Source organism: Delphinus delphis, chromosome 3, assembly GCF_949987515.2.
Source record: "Delphinus delphis chromosome 3, mDelDel1.2, whole genome shotgun sequence".
NCBI classification, from domain to species: domain Eukaryota; kingdom Metazoa; phylum Chordata; class Mammalia; order Artiodactyla; family Delphinidae; genus Delphinus; species Delphinus delphis.
The window spans coordinates 85,938,425-85,957,704 of NC_082685.1; the positions used below are offsets into that span (position 1 = coordinate 85,938,425).

General features: G+C 39.5%; 1 protein-coding gene across 1 annotated transcript in view; it reads left to right on the forward strand.

Annotated features, from left to right (window-relative positions):
* The window catches only part of EFNA5 (ephrin A5), a 277,926-nt gene that overhangs the window by 223,361 nt on the left and 35,285 nt on the right, over positions 1-19,280 (forward strand). Inside the window, exon 2 of the mRNA XM_060009055.1 lies at positions 7,226-7,518. Within this exon, the coding sequence (XP_059865038.1) occupies positions 7,226-7,518 (293 nt within the window). The remainder of the gene's footprint in view (positions 1-7,225; positions 7,519-19,280) is intronic.

Below are 19,280 nucleotides of genomic sequence, written 5' to 3' on the forward strand. Positions count from 1 at the left end.
AATGTGTAAGAAATATCTCTGAAATTCATCCTTGAGTAGGTTCTTTTTACACTTGTAAATCTTCACTTTTATGGGAATTTTAGTTGTTCTTGGTATGTTCTAGAGCCTGGAAGAGCTGGATTGGGCTGCCTGGAATGGTGGGTTTCGGTCATCATGTACTATACCTCATTCAGCCTTAACACCTGGCCTGGGAACAGTGAAACTGTCTATGACTCTGTCTCAGAACTGGAAACAAAGGTCAATGACCATTTGAAAGGTTGGCATATTTCAGCCTGTGAGAGAGAGGGAACATTTAAAATCAGCAAAACAAGTCTTTCTTCATCCCCCACTGATGCTAATATGATTTATCCACCCCAAGTCTGATTTGCTGTTTGTATTTCTCGCTTTAACCTCTACTGGAAAAAAAAAAAGAGCATCTTCAGATTTAGGATCCGAAAGCCATAAGGCTTGCATTCTGTGCTGAAAGGAATAACAGAAGGAGACAAGAAGAGACGTGTTATGCAACGCAACAGAGACTGCCATCCTGCCCATCACCTCCCGAAACGTATTTATAAAACAAATCCTGTGTCTGTTGCTGGGCCCATTAGGCCCTTCAGGACAAATGAGAAATTCTTCTGGTTAAAAAGACATCTTATTCTGAAATTAGCCTTTAAATCTATAATAGAATTGAAAGACTGTGCTGTCAAGACATATTCACTTGAGATTTAGTTTAAAATTTGGGAGGAACCCTGAGCTGATAAATTTGCTTAATCTTTGACCATAAATCATATCCTTCTTTTACATTTCAATTTCAGAATGTAATATAATAAGTTGCCTTGTAATTAAAGACGTGACAGTTGTAGTTCTGTTCAAATAGGAATATTAAAACAATCACCTCCTTGACAGATTAAAATACATTTAAAATGTAATAATCAACTATCCAGTTCATGGGAAATAGCATTTTCATCATTGAGTCCTTTAAAACATTACATGAAAGGGGGATAAAAGTGCCTCACAGCTTCTTAACCTCTAATAAGCAGTGTCTCCTTTCAGTAACGCTGTTTCTCTATTTATGGAGTAAAGAAACTTCACTCAGGAGCTGCTTGATAAAATACCTCAGTACATATTTCCCTGGAAGCAGGCTCTCTGCTGTGCCAGCAACATATGCTGAAGGCCAATTTAGAACATTTTAAATATGCACCGTACCCTTCCTTTTCCAGCTACTAAAATGAAACGCATTTTGGCTTTAGCAAATGAGGAATGGAATGAGAGGAGGAACACTGCAGAGAAAAGTGGCTAAAGATGAACTCAGAGAAGGATGATGATGATGGTGCTGCTTCTCTGCAGCCTGAACCCAGGGCACTGCCTGTGTGTCCTGTGAACTCGACCTCCCAGCTGTCAGTCTCCACACCAAGAGAGCATATGGTGATAGAGGAGGAAGTAAGGTCAATGACGTGAAAAACTATCCATTGAGAAAGAAAGCTAGGTGATGTCTCCTTGCCAAAGCAAAGAGGAACCGAGGTCAGAGTAGAGAACTTCCACTTGAGGTCAAGGACTGGAGTGTTCAAGTACTAGATGTCCCCAGTGGAGTGACCCAAGTTTGAAAATAAATTAGTTAGTTAGGAGCAGAGTCCTACAGATCAGGTTAACTATGGTCATGAAACAATGTTTTGGTCCCTGTCTCAGTAGAAACTTGGGGGCACATTGTTGATAACTAAATGCAAAGACAGTCTGTCAACTCTTTTTTTTAAAATAAATTTATTTATTTATTTTTGGCTGCCTTGGGTCTTCGTTGCTGCCCACGGGCTTTCTCTAGTTGCAGCGAGCGGGTGCTACCCTTTGTTGCGGTGCACAGGCTTCTCAGTGCAGTGGCTTCTCTTGTGGAGCACGGGCTCTAGGTGCACGGGCTTCAGTGGTTGCGGCACGTGGCCTCAGTAGTTGTGGCTCGCAGGCTCAGTAGTTGCGGCACACGGGCTCAGTAGTTGTGGCGCGTGGGCTCAGTAGTTGTGGCACGCAGGCTCAGTAGTTGTGGTGCACGGGCTTAGTTGCTCCGTGGCATGTGGGATCTTCCCCAACCAGGGCTCAAACCCGTGTCCCCTGCATTGGCAGGTGGATTCTTAACCACTGTGCCACCAGGGAAGTCCCAGACAGCCTGTCAACTTTAACTTCACCTCTGTCATCTTGATTTCACTTGAATTCCAATACTTAATCCATGATTTACTTTCTCCAGACAGGTTATATAAAGAGAGAGATATTAATAGTAGTTTAAATTTATAATAAAAACTGTATTTAGCTGTGGAATGTCATCAGGTAAACACTGAAGACAAACTAAGACAAAAACACATGTCTGCATAGAGACTTTGTAGCTCAAATCTCACCTTTAGTTGTTTTTTTGCTATCAGTAGCCCCAAACTGTATTTTCTATCCAACCCTCCAGGCAGCCTCTGGGTCATCAAAACAATCATAAAGTGCATAATTCATTTTTAGTAGTTGAATTGATTGCAAAGAATTAGTTGCTGTACTGAATTTTATTCTTCTTAATTAATTAAAATGACCCTTTCACAATATATATGACATTCTCAACCAGCCTACTGCCACATTTTGATGATGTGGCATGCAACCATGCAACCCAGTGGAGGACAAGGGCCATCACTGTATGCATATGAGATGTTTCCTGGCACTTGGGACTTGCATTGTGAGAACACAGGCAGAGCGGTAATCATTTTACTCAAACACAGTCACTTCTCTAAGTGTGGCAACCATGCCTGCTTTTACATCGTAAACCACTGTGATAATTTAGTAGAGATTGTATTGTAATTATTGTTGGCGTGTTGGTATGCAGCCAGAAATTCCTACAGTTCATAATATGCAATGGTTTCAGAGAGGTAGAGAACCACAGATACAATAGATGGAATTAAAGATTAGGAGTAAAGAAGAGACATTTATAAGAAAATTTCCCAGAAATTTACAAATGTGTCAAAGCAGTGGCGGGCTACCCATGAAATTTGTAAATATTGGCATGTGGAATCATTCTTCCTAGAGGTGAATTTGCTCATTTAATACGAACTAAAACTCATGAAAGTTTCCTGATGGAAAAAAAAAAAGTTCCCTTCTTGTGAATGGCTACGGAGCCTAACAGCACTTTATCCTGTGAAAGATTGGAATGATGTGCATGAGTCAGGAGCTAACCCTGTGATCTGAGGCTTATTCAGATGTTGATGCACCCTTCCGCTTTCAGTGCAGGAGCTTAGGATCAACCTAGTGAGGAAGAGAGAAGGGCCAGGACCCCTTGCAGCAGACTTTCCTAGAAGATCAGTGTAAACAGGATGAGGGGAATTACAGTCAGTCAAGCTTTGAGCCATTATGATTAGGAGGAAAGTATATATGCTTCAGAAGCCATCAGACTGGGGTTGAAATCCTACCTCTGCTGCTTATTTCCTGTGGAAAAAAATCGAACTAAGTGGATAACAACTTCTCTGAATGTCATTTTCTCATTGGTATAATGAAACTAATTATAACTACCCAATAAGGATTTCATGTGACAACAGATGTAAAGCCATAAAGTAGCAGATCCTGGACATGGCGAATATTTGTTGCATCAGTGAATGTAGGAAAGAACTGAAACCCCATCAAGAATTAGGGGCTTCCCTGGTGGCACAGTGGTTGAGAGTCCACCTGCCGATGCAGGGGACACGGGTTCGTGCCCCGGTCCGGGAAGATCCCACATCCCGCAGAGAGGCTGGGCCCGTGGGCCATGGCTGCTGAGCCTGCGCGTCCGGAGCCTGTGCTCCGCAACGGGACAGGCCACAGCAGTGAAAGGCCCCTGTACCGCAAAAAAAAAAAAAAAAGAAAAGAATGAGAATCATCCTTCTGGCGAAATACAGAGTGGACCTAAGAACTTGACTTTAGCAATTAAATCTCATTTCTGAGGTCAGACTGCTTGGGTTTGAATTCTGCCTCCACCTTTTATTATTCCTGTCACACCGGGCACGTTGCTTGACTTCTTAATCTCAGTTTCCTCATCTCTGACTGGGTGTACTAATTGTGTCTATTCTGTGGCCTTGTGATGGAGATTAAATTGAGATAATGAATGTAACGTAATAACCACTCAATAATATTAGCCATACATATGTGCTTCTTCACAGTAAGGCCAGAAAAGAATGATTCAGTGTGACTCCGTAGTCAAAGAGCATAATTTGGGATAGTCTTAGTCTATCTAACTCTCAACCTTTCTTTGGATTGTACTTAGCTACATTATACAGATGTCTTTTATGAGTTCCAATTGGTCACTGTTTTTATGTTCACATTGTCCATTTTGTTTTGAAATTTACATTAGTAAAATAATTTATGCAAATTGAATATCTGAAACAGAAGTGTAAGTTGATTCTATGGTAAATCATAATCATTTCTTTGTCGTGTGCATAGAAGGGTGTAAGTGTTAATTGCTAGGACAATCTCATGTTTAAAATTGGCTCCACAGTGATTCACCTAACACCCCACACAAAGTAAATTGTCACCAGAAAAGGATAACTGCTCAACCCAATGTAAAATGGCTCTTCAGTCTCATGCTTTGCTTTATTAAAATTATAGCAGAATTAACAGGGGTAAACGTGTAGAAAAAGGGTAGCTAAACTTGAGGCATCAGAAAACTATGACAATTTGTAGAATAAAGCAATAACCGCATGGGTCCAGACAGTGGCAGTTTTCTTAATTTTCACTTTTAAGCAGTGTCCAGTGCCAGCAGAAGCTAAGATGAGTGACACTTAGGGAAAGGAAAAACGTCCCCCTTGAATGTCTTTAAAATCTATAATAATAATATAATAATATAAAGTGCATCTGGGCATTGCCTTCTGCTGCAGTTCTTGTCTGGCTCTCAGCCAGAACTGTCAGCCTACTCTGAGTGCTAATGATTCACATCCCAGCACCCTTTTATCTGAACGTTGCAGTGTCTTTTCTTTGTACTTTGGCAGTGATGTTACCTTGATGTGCAAAAACCTTTTAAAAGCAACACAGGCTTTCCTTGTATCTTGACAAATCGTTGTCTGCCAGTAATGAAGAAAAAGAAAACCTGGTTTCGTCATCACTGTAGATATAAAGAAATAAATACTTCTGAGGGTTTTCTTGTTTTTAAAAATGGTTATGTATTTTGAGATCCTCTAACCGAGAAGTGATCTGATCATCTTTCCTTATTTCTCTTGCATAAATCAACATGCTGCTTTTCCAAAGCACAGAGCAAGTGGAATTTCTGGGGATCATTTGATATTTGAGGATGGACAGAATTTAGGATTCTTATATGATTTCCTTTCTTCTGGGATTTTTAAAAAGGGAAAGCTGGGGATTATTTTTATTTCTGTTGTATGCTCTTACTGCCATTGTTTAAAAAGTAATACTTTGTTACTTACCCATTTTAATATATCCTGTTAATAGTAACAGTGCTTTATATTCACGTGTGCTTTTCATACATTTCCTCACCTGAGGCTTGAAGCAGCTGTGTGAGGTCAGCAAGGAAGATTCTCATTATCATTCTACTTAACATGTGAGGAAACTGAGGCTCAGGATGGCTTACAACTCTCCTACTCAACCAGCAGCAGATCTAGTTCTACTCACTCAAAATAAGTAGCTCTTCCACTTTTACCACGGTGTATTTCAGAAGGGAATCTCGACTTTGTCAATGAATATTTAGGATCCAGAGCAAAGGTAGTATTCACAACAACCTGTCAGAGGTCCTTGTTATATGTGGGTGCTGCATTTTAAGGAGAACACTGGGAAACTAGAAGATGTGAAGAGGGTCAAAATAGTAGTATGATGAGGAGTCTGGAAACTATACCAGAAATAACCAAAGGAATCAGGATTTTCAAGTCTGGAGAAAGGAGGATACAGAGAGAGATACAGCTGACATCTCCGAATGTTTTATGTACTACCTGATGGAAGAGGAATTAGATTTGCTCTTTGTAATTTCAGGCAGCAGAAGTAGGATCACTGGATGGAAATTACACAGAAGTGGATTTATGCTCAATATAAAAAGAAACCTGCTAACATTTAGAGATGTCCAAAGATAGAATAGACTAGCTCACCGTCACTGGGAAGTGTTCTCCCTGAGACTGTCTGACTTGAAGATTTTATGACTTTATGGGCATTGTATTTCAGCAGTGACATAGTTTTGTGATGACCCTCCTAAGGGTTCAGAGAAGAATTTCCTCACCAGCTAAAAACAAAGGGGTTTTGTAGGCTTTTCCACTCTGATTTTAGAAAGTTGTGTACGTAACAATTCCTGTTTCACACACCACTGGGTCCTGGGAAAAACTGTTCAGTTGATGGGGAAAGGCACATTAGTTAAAACAAATAAGCAAAACTTTGTTAAGATAAGAATTGAAGCAGACACTGTGATGTGGGCAGTGGTGTGTTTGTGTGCACACATTTTAACTCTTTCAGGATGAAGTGGCCGTGGTTTTGCTGTTTTCATCTGACTTCTTACTTTCTCTACTCCTCAGTCCAGCCCTAGAACACAACCTATGAAAGTGAAAGAAATGGGCAGAAAAGTCATTCGACCTAGATGGTTTCAATTTAATAGGGAAAGGGCGAGGGCATCAAAACAGAGATTGGCTAAAACGAGTTTGTGACAAAAGCAGATTTACTAAGGGAAACACCTAACTAGGATCCTCAGTCTTGGTTCCAGGTCTGGCTCAGTGGCTCATTGCTTCATCATGATGCCTTCGGGTTTTATTTTCCTCTAAAGTGGAAGTGTTGTTCTAGGAATTTTCTTTTCAGCTTTTAAATTCTATGATTCTAATTCTCTCAATTTTATCACTCTAATTGTCCACAGTTGCATAGGAAATTAAGAATGGTCTCAGTTATAACAAAAACAATTCATCTATTCTTTAAATTTCTTACTCATTTATTCAAAAACATTTATTAAATGAAACACTATTTTAGAAACATGAAAACTCTGATTTTAACAATGGAAGGAAAACAGCAAATCGGTACCTTTAATACTTAAAATGAAAGTGAAGTGCTCCATTGGTAGGGTAGTTTGAAACAACGGTAATAGGATTCCTCTGTAAAATGGCATGCTGTTATTTAGATTTGGAACAGCAACAATTCAAACCATGCCTCAAATCGTACGGCGCCAAATAAAAACTTACTATAATAAATCTTTAGCCTGAGCGTTATTAATGGGTTCAACCACTGATTCCAAGCAGGAAGCCCTTCCTCTATGAATAATCCTATCTTTTTCTTCTTCCGACAGATTTCAGAGGGGTGACTACCACATTGACGTCTGTATCAATGACTACCTGGATGTGTTCTGCCCTCACTATGAGGACTCAGTCCCAGAAGATAAGACTGAGCGTTATGTCCTCTACATGGTGAACTTTGATGGCTACAGTGCCTGCGACCATACTTCCAAAGGGTTCAAGAGATGGGAATGTAACCGGCCTCACTCTCCAAATGGACCACTGAAGTTCTCTGAAAAATTCCAGCTCTTCACACCCTTTTCCCTAGGATTTGAATTCAGACCAGGCCGGGAATATTTCTACATCTGTGAGTATACAGAGATTTATCATGTTGTAGGGCAGCTGCAAGAACCCAGACTGATTTTTTAGCCGTGCTTCAGAGAACTGCGGAGTGCTGGACTCTGCATTATAGATGTCTCCTTGTACATGCATACATCAGGATCCCTAGATACATTAGCTGGGAATTGAGAGCACAAATTAGATTAAACACACAGCGCCTCTCCCCCTATGAAATCGCGTGTCAGCCTGTTCAGTGAACCACTGCTGACTTGTATTTCTTTTAAATGAAAATTGCTACCAAAGCTCAGGAAAAGAAAAAGAGATTCCTGAAAAAAGAATTAAAGGAAATAATTAAATTTACATAGCTTGGAGTCATTGGATTTCTCATTCAGGTGTCAGCAATATCCTTTCAATCATCCACATTTTCAGTTGGAGAAAGCCAAAACTCCTGCAAATGTCAGCAAGCTGATGATAAATACTCTCTTTGCACCAAGGAGAAAAGACAATTATTAAGAGCAGCTGTGTCTTTAAACAGGCAAGAGTGTGAAGAAGTATCTTGGTTTTTTCTCCATCTTACACACCATCACTTCTTCAGGCATCATACTGGTCATGTATCCTAGGTAAATGCTTCTCAAACTTCACTGTGCACAGGTCACCTGGGGATCTTGTTATAATGCAGATTCTGATTCAGGGGGCCTGGGGTGGGGCCCGAGATGTGGTATTTGCAAAGCTCCCCGGTGATGCCACTGCTGCTGGTCTATGGACCACACTTGAGTTAGCAGGGTTATAGGAAATACCTAATTTAGGCAGCTTGCTGTGTATCTGGACTTGCCTTTAACTAGTATCAGATAGTTAAGCTATCTGGCCTTTCCTACGTGTTTTGACTGTCAGCTGAAGGAGTTAAATGTTAAAAGTACTTTGTTCAAAAGTACATTTACTAAAAAAAAAAAAAAAAAAAAAAAAAGTACATTTACTGACCAGCTTATCATGGCTCAGAAATTTGGGGGATGCAAAATGAAAAAACACTCCCTGTCCTCAAGGAGTGACTGTCTAGTGGGGAGCAGACATTTAAGTAGGCAGTGAAAGTGGAAATAGACAGTTGCTGAATGCCGCTGAGTGCAGGGAGCCTGAGTGCAGGGAGCCGTGGGAACGTAGGGGAGGTTGGACCTCACCTGCTTGGAAGAATCAGGAAGCGCAGAGCCTCCCAGGATGCTGGGCTGCTTGCTCGTCGCCTGCCAGGCAAACGAGATAAAGAGCGTTCCTGGTTTTCTGATTCATTTCTTCAATCCCAGTGTCCTCCCCTACCTCTCCTCACCCACATGTTTTAAGTCTACAAGGATTTCTAGCTCCTCTTCTTCTACAGAAAACAGAGTTTTCTAATAAGCCGGATTTCCCCATCACAAGGGCACTCTCACTTATATTGGAATTGAATTTAGAAAGGAAATTGAACAGCACCCGTTTTATTATTTCAGTACATATTTCAGTCGTTAGTCATGAAAAAACGTGTAAATGTCTTGATAGTATCTCACGTTCGATCCATAAAATAAGAAAAGGAATATTGAGTCCCGTGGATGGGGGAAACACTAGCATACAGTGAATTCACATGTTCTCAGGCAGCAGGCTCTTGCCTTTTGCTGATTTTTACTTTGTCAAAGAATCTCATTCAGCAGAGGAGAAAAAGGAAAAAGGAAGACTTCAGCTGTGAGACAGAGACTCATTAATTGCCTAAGTCTAAAATATCATACTGATGTAAGAGGAAATTATTGCCAGTTTCAAAATTTTCACATGGTTTCTCAGATTAAAAAACAGCAACAAAAGCAAAACGCAAAAATGAATAGAGGGCACTAAGATGGGAAACATACTCACCAGCTAACTAGTTGATTGCATGATTATTAGAAATTACAGAATCCATTGAGGTTCATAAGCAAGATGTTATTATTCAAATACACCCATAGTGCTTATGACTGGTTTTTCCTCATTTGTGGTTAAATTCAATATTTCACTAAAAATCATTATGTGTCTTCTGTAACATTCATTTAACAGAGTCATTTAACTGTCAAGGGCTCCTGTCAAAGTAATTGTTCAAAATGCTTCAAAATACCAAGAGCTTTTTGCTGTTCAGCTGAGTTTAACCTGAATTACTTCTTTTAATGAAAAGTAAAATAGCACAAAATTAGCAGCAAAAAGATGTTCATTTACAAGAAGCGCAGTGGCCTGGTCATCAGTTAAATTGAATTTTCAATCATGTTTTAAGACCATAAGAGCATCCTTCCCCGTCTTTTTAGTAGGGAAAGGGTTTCCTCTCTTCCTTTCACTGCTGAGAGTGGACACCTTACAGACATTTCAGATACAGTGGTCATAATTAAACTAAAGGATTCTTAGGGGAGAATTGGCCCTCAGTTGAATTTTCCTCTTTCCTAATGTGCGTGGAACGAACAAGATGATTGGGAAATAGCTCTTTTCGCACTCATTACATTACATGGAGCCCTAGTGCTGATCTCAGGAGCCAGCCTGACTGCCCACTTGTCAGTTTTATAAAATGTCCTTACTAGGCCAGGGGTATATTTCAGCTCCTCAAGGCCTTAAAATCTCTTGCAAGTTTTCCAAGAGAAAAATGAAAGCTATAGCCTTTTGACGGTCCTGCTTCAAGGTGCCGGAGGAAGGCTTAAGCTCAGGGGTGACTGCAGAGGACCGAAAGTCAGATACAAGCTTGAATTGGGGGGGAAGGGAAGAGGAATAGTTCATAACAGGAAGTCCACCTCATCACTTAGACTCAGGACACAAATCGGAGTGTTCTTATCAAGTTCTGCTTTATCTTCAACGAGCTTTATTTCCTTCTTAATTTCTCCAAGTTATACAAAATTAAGAAAATACAGTAGTTGGAAATATCTCATGAAGTTTCCTGTTTACATTAAAAATAAAATACCATTCACGATTCTATATCCTTTATTTGTCTCAAGAACGACTCTATGCCACGTCTTCCTTTCCTTGGGAACAGGCAGTGTACTAAGTTGTTGGAATCGCCGATTATCGGTCAGGCAGACTGAGCCCATCCTCTCAATCTGACAGATACTGTTTTTAATCTACAGGAGTTATTTTGGTAAGAGATTGGCATACTAAAATAACTAGAGAAGGTCGGTGGTTTTTCTACCAGTGATAGACTTGCAGAACTGCCCGTCAATAGATTATGGCAATAGTCATTTATATAGACTTCCTAAGGCAAAGAGTTATTTTAGAAACTTCAAAAATGCTCATTTTAGAAATGATTCTCATAAACATTAACCTAAAGAGGACATGTGTGAAAGAAGTTTTGTGTCGTCATTTTTAAATCAGAAGAGGCAAAGGGGAATAAAAAAGGGCGCCATAAGTTATCTTTGTAAGTTAGTACAACTGCTGATTTTGAATGTCCTCTTCTGTAAAGTGAGGAAAACTGAGCCCTGGGCCCTTCTCTTGACCTAACGAGGTATATGATTTTGGATAAATCATCTAATCTCTCTGGGTTTCTATTTCCACATCTGTAAAATAATGAGGTTGCAATAGATGATTTCAAACTTTCTTGGAGCTTTAATATATTTTATCATAGGGTCCGTACACTAGGGTAGAGTTAACATCTGTAAAATGGCCCAGCCCAAAGCCTTACTTAGTAGATGTTCAATAAATGCCAGTTAAAGGGATATTTTTAAGGAAAATGGAGAGTGGAGCAGCATATTAGAATTATTGAACTAGTTCTACGTTGGCCACCTGATCCACGCCACCATCCTCCATTGTCTTGACTAGCGCGCCAGGCTCCTATCTGTTTCCCCTCCTCACATCACTGCTCTGTCAAAGCCCTCCAGAGATTTCTTGTCTCACCAAGACAAAATCCAGAGTCTCTAACCTGGCAAACAAGGTCCTCTGAGACAAGTCCTCTTCTCCTCCCCACCCTCGGTCTCTTGGACTTTTCCTCCTACCATCTCTGCCTATTGTCTCTATTCCGGCCACCCTGTCCTCCTTGTTCATCATACCTGCCCAGTGCCCCCTGACATCAAGGCCTTGGTTCTTTATCTTCTCTCTGCCTGAGGTTCTCATTGGCCCAGGTATCCACATCCCTTGCTCTCACTTGCTTTAGGTTGGGCCAAAAAAAAGTCTTTATCTGAGAGGCTCTTCTGACCTCCCTATATAAAGATAATATCCGTACCATTCTCTACACTCTTAACTCTGCTTTATTTTCGCTCAAGCAGTTAATCACATTATATATTTATGGTGGTTTGTTCATGGCTGTTTCTGCTCTATGCCCTCCATCATATTGTTTGGCATGTAGTAGATGATCAATAAATAAGGCTCACTAGTGTTTATGTGGCACTCACTCTGTTCCAGGCACTGTTCTAAATACCCTACTGTTCTCAAAACAGCACTGTGAGGTACTGTTCTTATTTCCCATTTTACAGGTGGAGAAACTGAGGCACAGAAAAGTTAGGTAACTTGAAAAAAGTTCACACAAACAAGAAGTATGTAGCTAGTCTGAGAAGAAATTAAGTGAGTAAACAACTAAAAGGAAGTGAAGAGATAAGGTCCTAGGTCTTATATGCTTAAAAAGAAACAATATATTTTGTATTAAAAAAGATTAGAAATTATTAGCCCTACTGTTTAGAGAATATTACTTTATAAACTCTACTGGAACCCCAAATCAGGTAGTGCAAGATACATTTTAAACACATTTTTACATTTTCAGCTCTCCAAAGGATACTCTTCCATCTCAGCTGTATCTTCCCAGTTGGTTGACCTTTTTAATACAATAACTTCAGAAAAGTTGTACTTTCAAAGAAATTCTTCTTAAATCCACTGAATATTCAGCATCCAGACTAAATTATGATTGCACACTCGATTCAGGAAACGAGTGATTTTTAATGAGAGACCTACAATAAGGAAGATAGATGTCATTTTCTTAAAATGATACTAAAAAGGCAGAGAATTCTTCTAGCGTTTGCCACATCTAAGGTTTAGCAGATCTCCTTCAAAAGAAGATACTTGGAATAAAGATAGTTTACAGTCATAGTGCTCAGATGGAATCCAGGAGTTTCTCGGAGATTATTAGGGAATACTCTTCCTAAGCTTATTGGCAAGTAAACTTGAATACCCATGATGCTTTAGTTTTACTCCTTCATAATTGACATGGTGATGTAAGTATGGAGCTGGAAAATGTCCATTTCCTTGAAGTTAGAATCCTAAAAAATCTCATCAATGAAAACTTTCAAGGAGCTGAAGCTTTCTGCTCCAGTCTTTTTGGTATACGTATTTTTTTAAATTAGAAAATCATGAGGACAGTTTATGTTTCTGTGGGCATCATTCTTCAGTGCATACTTGAATGTATGTGGTTAACTGCTAATTCTCTGCTTTGTGTACTTTAATTAAAATTTACAGTCTTAAACTGTGAAGTAATTTTAATATCTACTACACAGTTTTTTAAAACTGACAAAATAAGAAACCTAATTCTGAAGAGATATCTTATTGAAATGATCAAGATCAGCTTCAGAAACCATTTGATTGTATAAGATGGTTACTGAGCATCCTTTAAGAAGTGTAAGAATATTCAGTAAATCCGGAGAATACTAATATAAAGAAAGTGCTTCACTTGCCAACGGGATATGTTCCAAAAGCTTATTTACAGGTGAGTTGTTTGGAACTTAGAGTGCAGTTTCTCACACAAGTGTTTCTAAAATCAGGCAAGCTCTCTATAATGTGGAAAATCTGCTTAACCATAATGTTGATTTAAAACTGTATATTTTGGGCTTCCCTGGTGGCGCAGTGGTTGAGAATCTGCCTGCTAATGCAGGGGACACGGGTTCAAGCCCTGGTCTGGGAAGATCCCACATGCTGCAGAGCAACTAGGCCCGTGAGCCACAACTACTGAGCCTGTGCATCCGGAGCCTGTGCTCCACAACGAGAGGGGCCGCGATAGTGAGAGGCTCGCGCACGGCGATGAAGAGTGGCCCCTGCTTGCCACAACTAGAGAAAGCCCTCGCACAGAAATGAAGACCCAACACAGCCAAAAATAAATAAGTAAATAAATAAAAAGCCAAGCATTTGAAGCCCTTTAAAAAAAAAAAAAAAAGTATATTTTAAGTGAAAAAATTAGTAGAAAACAGCACATAGAAGAATTGTTCAGTATTTGTTGAATGAATAAATACTGTAATAGTAAACCAAATAGAAAAAGCAATTAAAATTTTTCTTAGATGATACTGTTTGAGACAAGCAGATATATTAGAAGCATTAGGTTTTGCTGCACCCACTGCAGCAGTTCCCTAGTTTCTTAGTAACATTTTTTGATCATATGCTGGGGATTATATCAAAGAAGAGTGGGATACATTGTATCAAAGGAGAGAGTGGATCATGGTTAAAAAAAAAAAAAAAAAGGCACAGACTCTGGTGAAAGCACCTTTGGGTTCAAATCCCTCATCTATACTCTTAATAGCTATGTGATTTTGGGTAACTTAACCTCACCAAGCCTCATTTTCTTCATCTGTAAAATGGGTATATAATAATAGTTTATTATCACAATCTTTCTTATTTCCAAGGCTCAATTAAAGAAATATTTTTAAAGGACCAATTGACTACCAAAAAGATAACTTCAATAATCGACATCCCCCAAATTTTGCACCCTTTGAAGTTAAGGCAACTTGAATAGCCCTGATTGATATTTTAGTTTAGTAAAAGAGATCCTAATAAATGCCTCATAAAAATTCACGTTTTGGGCTTCCGTGGTGGCGCAGTGGTTGACAGTCCGCCTGCCGATGCAGGGGACACGGGTTCATGCCCCGGTCCGGGAAGATCCCACATGCCGCGGAGCGGCTGGGCCCCTGAGCCATGGCCGCTGAGCCTGCGCGTCCGGAGCCTGTGCTCCGCAACGGGAGAGGCCTGCGTACCGCAAAAAAAAAAAAAAAAAAAAAATTCACGTTTTAAGCCCGTGCCCTATACTGTGAAGGAATATTATGCCAGTTTTACATATGCCTAAGGAAGTCTTCATCCCCCTTTAGATGTCTGGTTTTTCAGCAGCTTACTTTAGTAATCTACATTAAGAATTAGTTTGGTCTTGACAGTTCACATGAATCTGCCTTTTTTCTGAGTTGTTCTTATTGAAATAGAAGAGTGTCAAAACAGCAGATTTATCAAAGCAGGAGGTAATCTTTTTCATCTTTCATAGTCTTTTACTCTTGCAGGGGAGGTGACCTGTAAGTACAATATACTTTATTAAAATGAACAACTCAATATTTGCTTCAACGTGTGTGTGCATTTTGCTTTTATTATCGAAAAATGTTTTTGATTACTGGAGTCTTATTTTAGCATTAAAGGTTCTAGCGCAAACTTCAGCTGAGATTCAAGGGGCTTATAACTGAAATTTCCAGGACTGTGGTCAAATACTAATTCACCTCCTGCATTTTTTTGGTATGTAGAGTCAGAGCATGGTACTGAGTGATGCATATTTATATTAACAGAGAAGGGAGCTGAAGGGCAGTGTTAGGAAATTGACAAATTTTAATATTTTCTAAAGTGGAAAAGAATGAATATGTCACAGACATCAAATAGTAATTGCTCAGATACAGAGTATATCTTAATTGCCAAAATTTAGGGTTTTTCTTAAGTTTTAAAAATTTTTAACAAACAATGAAACAGTTTTTCTCTACTTAGACACTAGATGTTTGTCTGGGATTATATCAGATTTCTGTCTGAAAATAGTCATTCTATTCCCTTCATATACTTCCAGTGAACTTCCATATACTTTAGTGAACCTGCAAGAATGCACCTTTTTATTTAAAGAATGAGTTTAGAGAATTGTGTCTGTTTCAAGTTGTCCATTGCCATCTTTTAGGAAAGCTTGAATGGATTTCAAGGGCTCTTAAATGAAGGTTAAATAAAGACATAAAAGAGGATATTTAGAGACTTCAGGATATTTTTCTGTGTTAACTGTAGGTTTTTCTTATGAAAATGGTTGTTTATTGCCAGGTACCCTGTTAACCTTCTGAACGGGAAGGCCGGGCGTCAGCTCAGACACGGCTAGAGCACAGACGCTTCACCTGGTGTGTTTCACAGTCTGAGTGAAATCAAAGGTGGAGGAGGCATACTGCAAAAAAAAAAAAAAAGGTGGATGAGGCAATTGATAGGAACAAAGGATATTTTAAAACACTTTATTATTTTTAAAATTTTGGGCAGTATCATTTGATCAAGTAGGGAGAATTTTAAAAAGAAATGCATGCCCTATTAAATGACTAAAGGATGAGATACTGTTAAAAACAATCAGAGAAATGAATGCTGGGTTTGTGAAAAAGGAAACTGGGGCAAACATCACTGCTTAATAGATTTTGACTTTGGGACTGTTCTTAAAGTTTGCAAAGGGAGCCTTAAAACGTACTGAATAATTGGGGCTTGCTGGCAATTCATGGTATCAGCCATAAGAAACAGAAGACTCAAGAATTCTTCCCTTTGCTCGAATTTTTCAAAGGCTGTGACAGACACTCAGATAAGAAGTTCAAAAACAAAATAATTTCTGTGTTCCTTTTAAGAGTTTAAAATGCTACATTACAAGATTGAGGGAACAGTAGAGTTCTGACCTCCTTAGGGGGAGGAAGGAAGTATGTCACCTTTTGCTTCCTTTTACCCCACTGAGACTAAATGCTGATGTGGAAACAAATGAAAGGACTGTTCTTTTTTAATCCCTAAATGTCAGAAGTGGCCGCATCCCTGAGAGAAAAAACGCACCTGATTAATTGTGTAATTTCACAGGGAAGCAGTAATTCTCAGCCTTATAAACAAGTAATGTACTAATTTAACTGCAAGCAGTTTAATGAGCTGCTGTATCATGTGTATGTGTAGTGTTACATAGAGCAGATGCCAGGAGAAATGGAAGTAACATGCCAGTGACACTTGGAATAACAGTGTTTATACTCCATTGACTTTGGGTTGTCAGCGTGGGATTCTGTTTCCCTTAGTAACTTATTAAGGCAACTGTACTCCAGTGTGATGATGTCTAAGTGTCATTTTTTGTAAATTAACACAAGCATGCACTCATGAAATGCAGTCAGTCTTCAGAAAAAAATAGTATTTCCTCATATAGATGACCAAAATATTATCCATGAAGCATGCACGCAGAGTGAAAGGTGACTCTGTCAACATTGTGCATGCTGGAAGAACAGTATTTTGGCCTTTTGTGAGAAGAAATACTGTTTCTACAGATTTTCCCACTCATCTATGCGTGCTCTATTTTAACAGAACGGTCGTGTAACTCTCAGTTTGAAAGTTGTCAGACAGCCTCACAGCAGGCTTATATTATCTACAGAGTTCTTTATGAGGAAATATAAATCACCACAAATGAGACTTTTCACAGCCAGAGATATGTAGAAATTTGTGTCAGTGCTTTGCTGGCTTGCTAAAAAATATCTCTAGGCTCCAAGCGCTCTCACAACTCATCCCCGCTCCCTACCCTTTTGGGAAGCAATTCTCAAAGCTTGAGATTTATGGTCCAGAGGGCTGATAGTGGCTATAAAGTTTTCTATTTTCTCTTTTCTTTAATATTAATGCAGAGAACGAGACGTTATCATTCATTATTTTAGTTCACGAGTATCCTGTGGGCTTGAAATATGGTTTCTGGGGATATGGCTTACCTCTGTTTAATGGGGGAAATATGTGGACTTTGGCAACAGGCTTCTTTTCCATCAAATATTTTTAGGCAGGTTGTAGAAAGTCCACGTTAGGAACAGAACTTTAATAGATGGGCTATATCCAGGTTTAGTTTTAAAATTTAAAGCTTTACAAAATATTAATTCATTCTGAGCCCCAAAAGTAAAATATCATGAATTGGAGAATAGCCAGCCAGTCTATTATTGTTAGAAATTGGAATTACAATATCTTTTTCATTTTACTATTTTCAGAGATGTGCAATATTTCCAACTAGTTGCATCTACATTCATGTTAGGTAAGTTTTAGTTTATAGTTAGCACTCCCATTTACAGCCAAATCTTTAAAAACAATGTCTCTGAGTCATTAAGAAAGAATATATATTGTTTTTAATTTGAACCTGCCCAAATTTTAGTAGCTCCAATATCTGGATTCTAATGTAAACTGTCTTTTTCAGACTTTTTTTTTAAAATAAATTTATTTATTTATTTATTTATGGCTGCCTTGGGTCTTCGTTGCTGCGCACAGGCTTTCTCTAGTTACGGCGAGCAGGGGCCACTCTTCGCTGTAGTACGCAGGCTTCTCACGGAGGTGGTCTCTTCTGTTGCGGAGCACGGGCTCTAGGCATGCGGGCTTCAGTAGTTGTGGCTCACGGGCTCTAGAGCGCAGGCTCAGCAGTTGTGGCCACGGGCTTAGTTGCTCCGCGGCATGTGGGGTCCTCCCGGACCAGGGCTCAAACCCGTGTCCCCTGCATTGGCAGGCAGATTCCTAACCACTGCACCACCAGGGAAGCCTTTTTTTTTTTTTTTTTTTTTTTTTTTTTTTTGCCGTACGCGGGCCTCTCACTGTTGCGGCCTCTCCCGTTGCGGAGCACAGGCTCCGGATGCGCAGGCTCAGCGGCCATGGCTCACGGGCCCAGCCGCTCTGCAGCATGTGGGATCTTCCCGGACCGGGGCACGAACCCGTGTCCCCTGCATCGGCAGGCGGACTCTCAACCACTGCTCCACCAGGGAAGCCCCAGACTTATTTTTAACAAAAGTTTCTCAAAGTCAGTTTTCTCCCTAAGTACATTATCACAGGCTCTGATTAAAATCTGAATTGATGAAGTTTCCCTGTATGTTTTGCTTTAACCATTTCAGTGGGTCCTCAACCTTGAATTCAGGACTTCTTGCTCTATTGTAGGCCTCATTTTTAAGGAATAAATCTAAACAAGGAGAGTAAAAATAGACGCCAAATATATGACAGGTGATTTTTGTTTTTTGTTTTTTTTACTTTTAATAGATTGCTTAAAGGTCTTGCTATATACACCAGGGGCAGGGGCAGTTCAGTTCGGTCAATTTTGAGACCACATAATGAATATTGTAATGATTTAAATAAAGGTCAGTTCAGAGATTTTGGGGGGGTTTTTCCCATAAAAAAAGGAAGATTGTATCGAGAGGAAGACAGTAAAGATGTGAAGTGCTGATTTGACAGGCAAGGTGGAATTCAGGTCTCAGGGCTTAAGATACTGTCCTAACTTTAGTGACCCACCTGCATAGGGGAGTAAAAAAGCATCCTTTTGCTAAAGGCTTACTCATACATTGCCTGAAAACTGCTCCCCCAACAATAATGCTCCCTGTGATCATCATCATGATGTGATTTAGCATTTATTGTAAGTTTACTATGTGCCAGGCACTGTATCAAACACTCTACTTGTTTTAACTCATTGAATTCTCATCTGTGAGATGGGTACTATTATTATCCCCATTGTGTAGATGAGGAAACTGAGGCTGAGAGCGGTTAAGTGACTTGCCTGAGATCATGTAGTTTGCAGTGGAGTCAGGATGTGAACCCATGCAGTTTGACTCCAAGTCTAAACTTGTTATTCACATATATCATAATAAATATTTTTTATAATAAATATTTTAAAAGAAGTTAAAAGGAGAGAGATTTGAAGCACCCTTGGCAAGTGATTAGGTAAGTCCTACCTACACCCTGGAACTCAAGGCAGACCCAGCTCTAAAAATGGCTAATGTGATGTATAGAGGGATGTTTCATGTCAACCTATACCTGAGACTCACATACTAGGATGTTTATGGATTTTTAAAGCAAAGTAGAGCACTACTGAATGGTTTGTGGGGTCACAACATGATGACATAATAA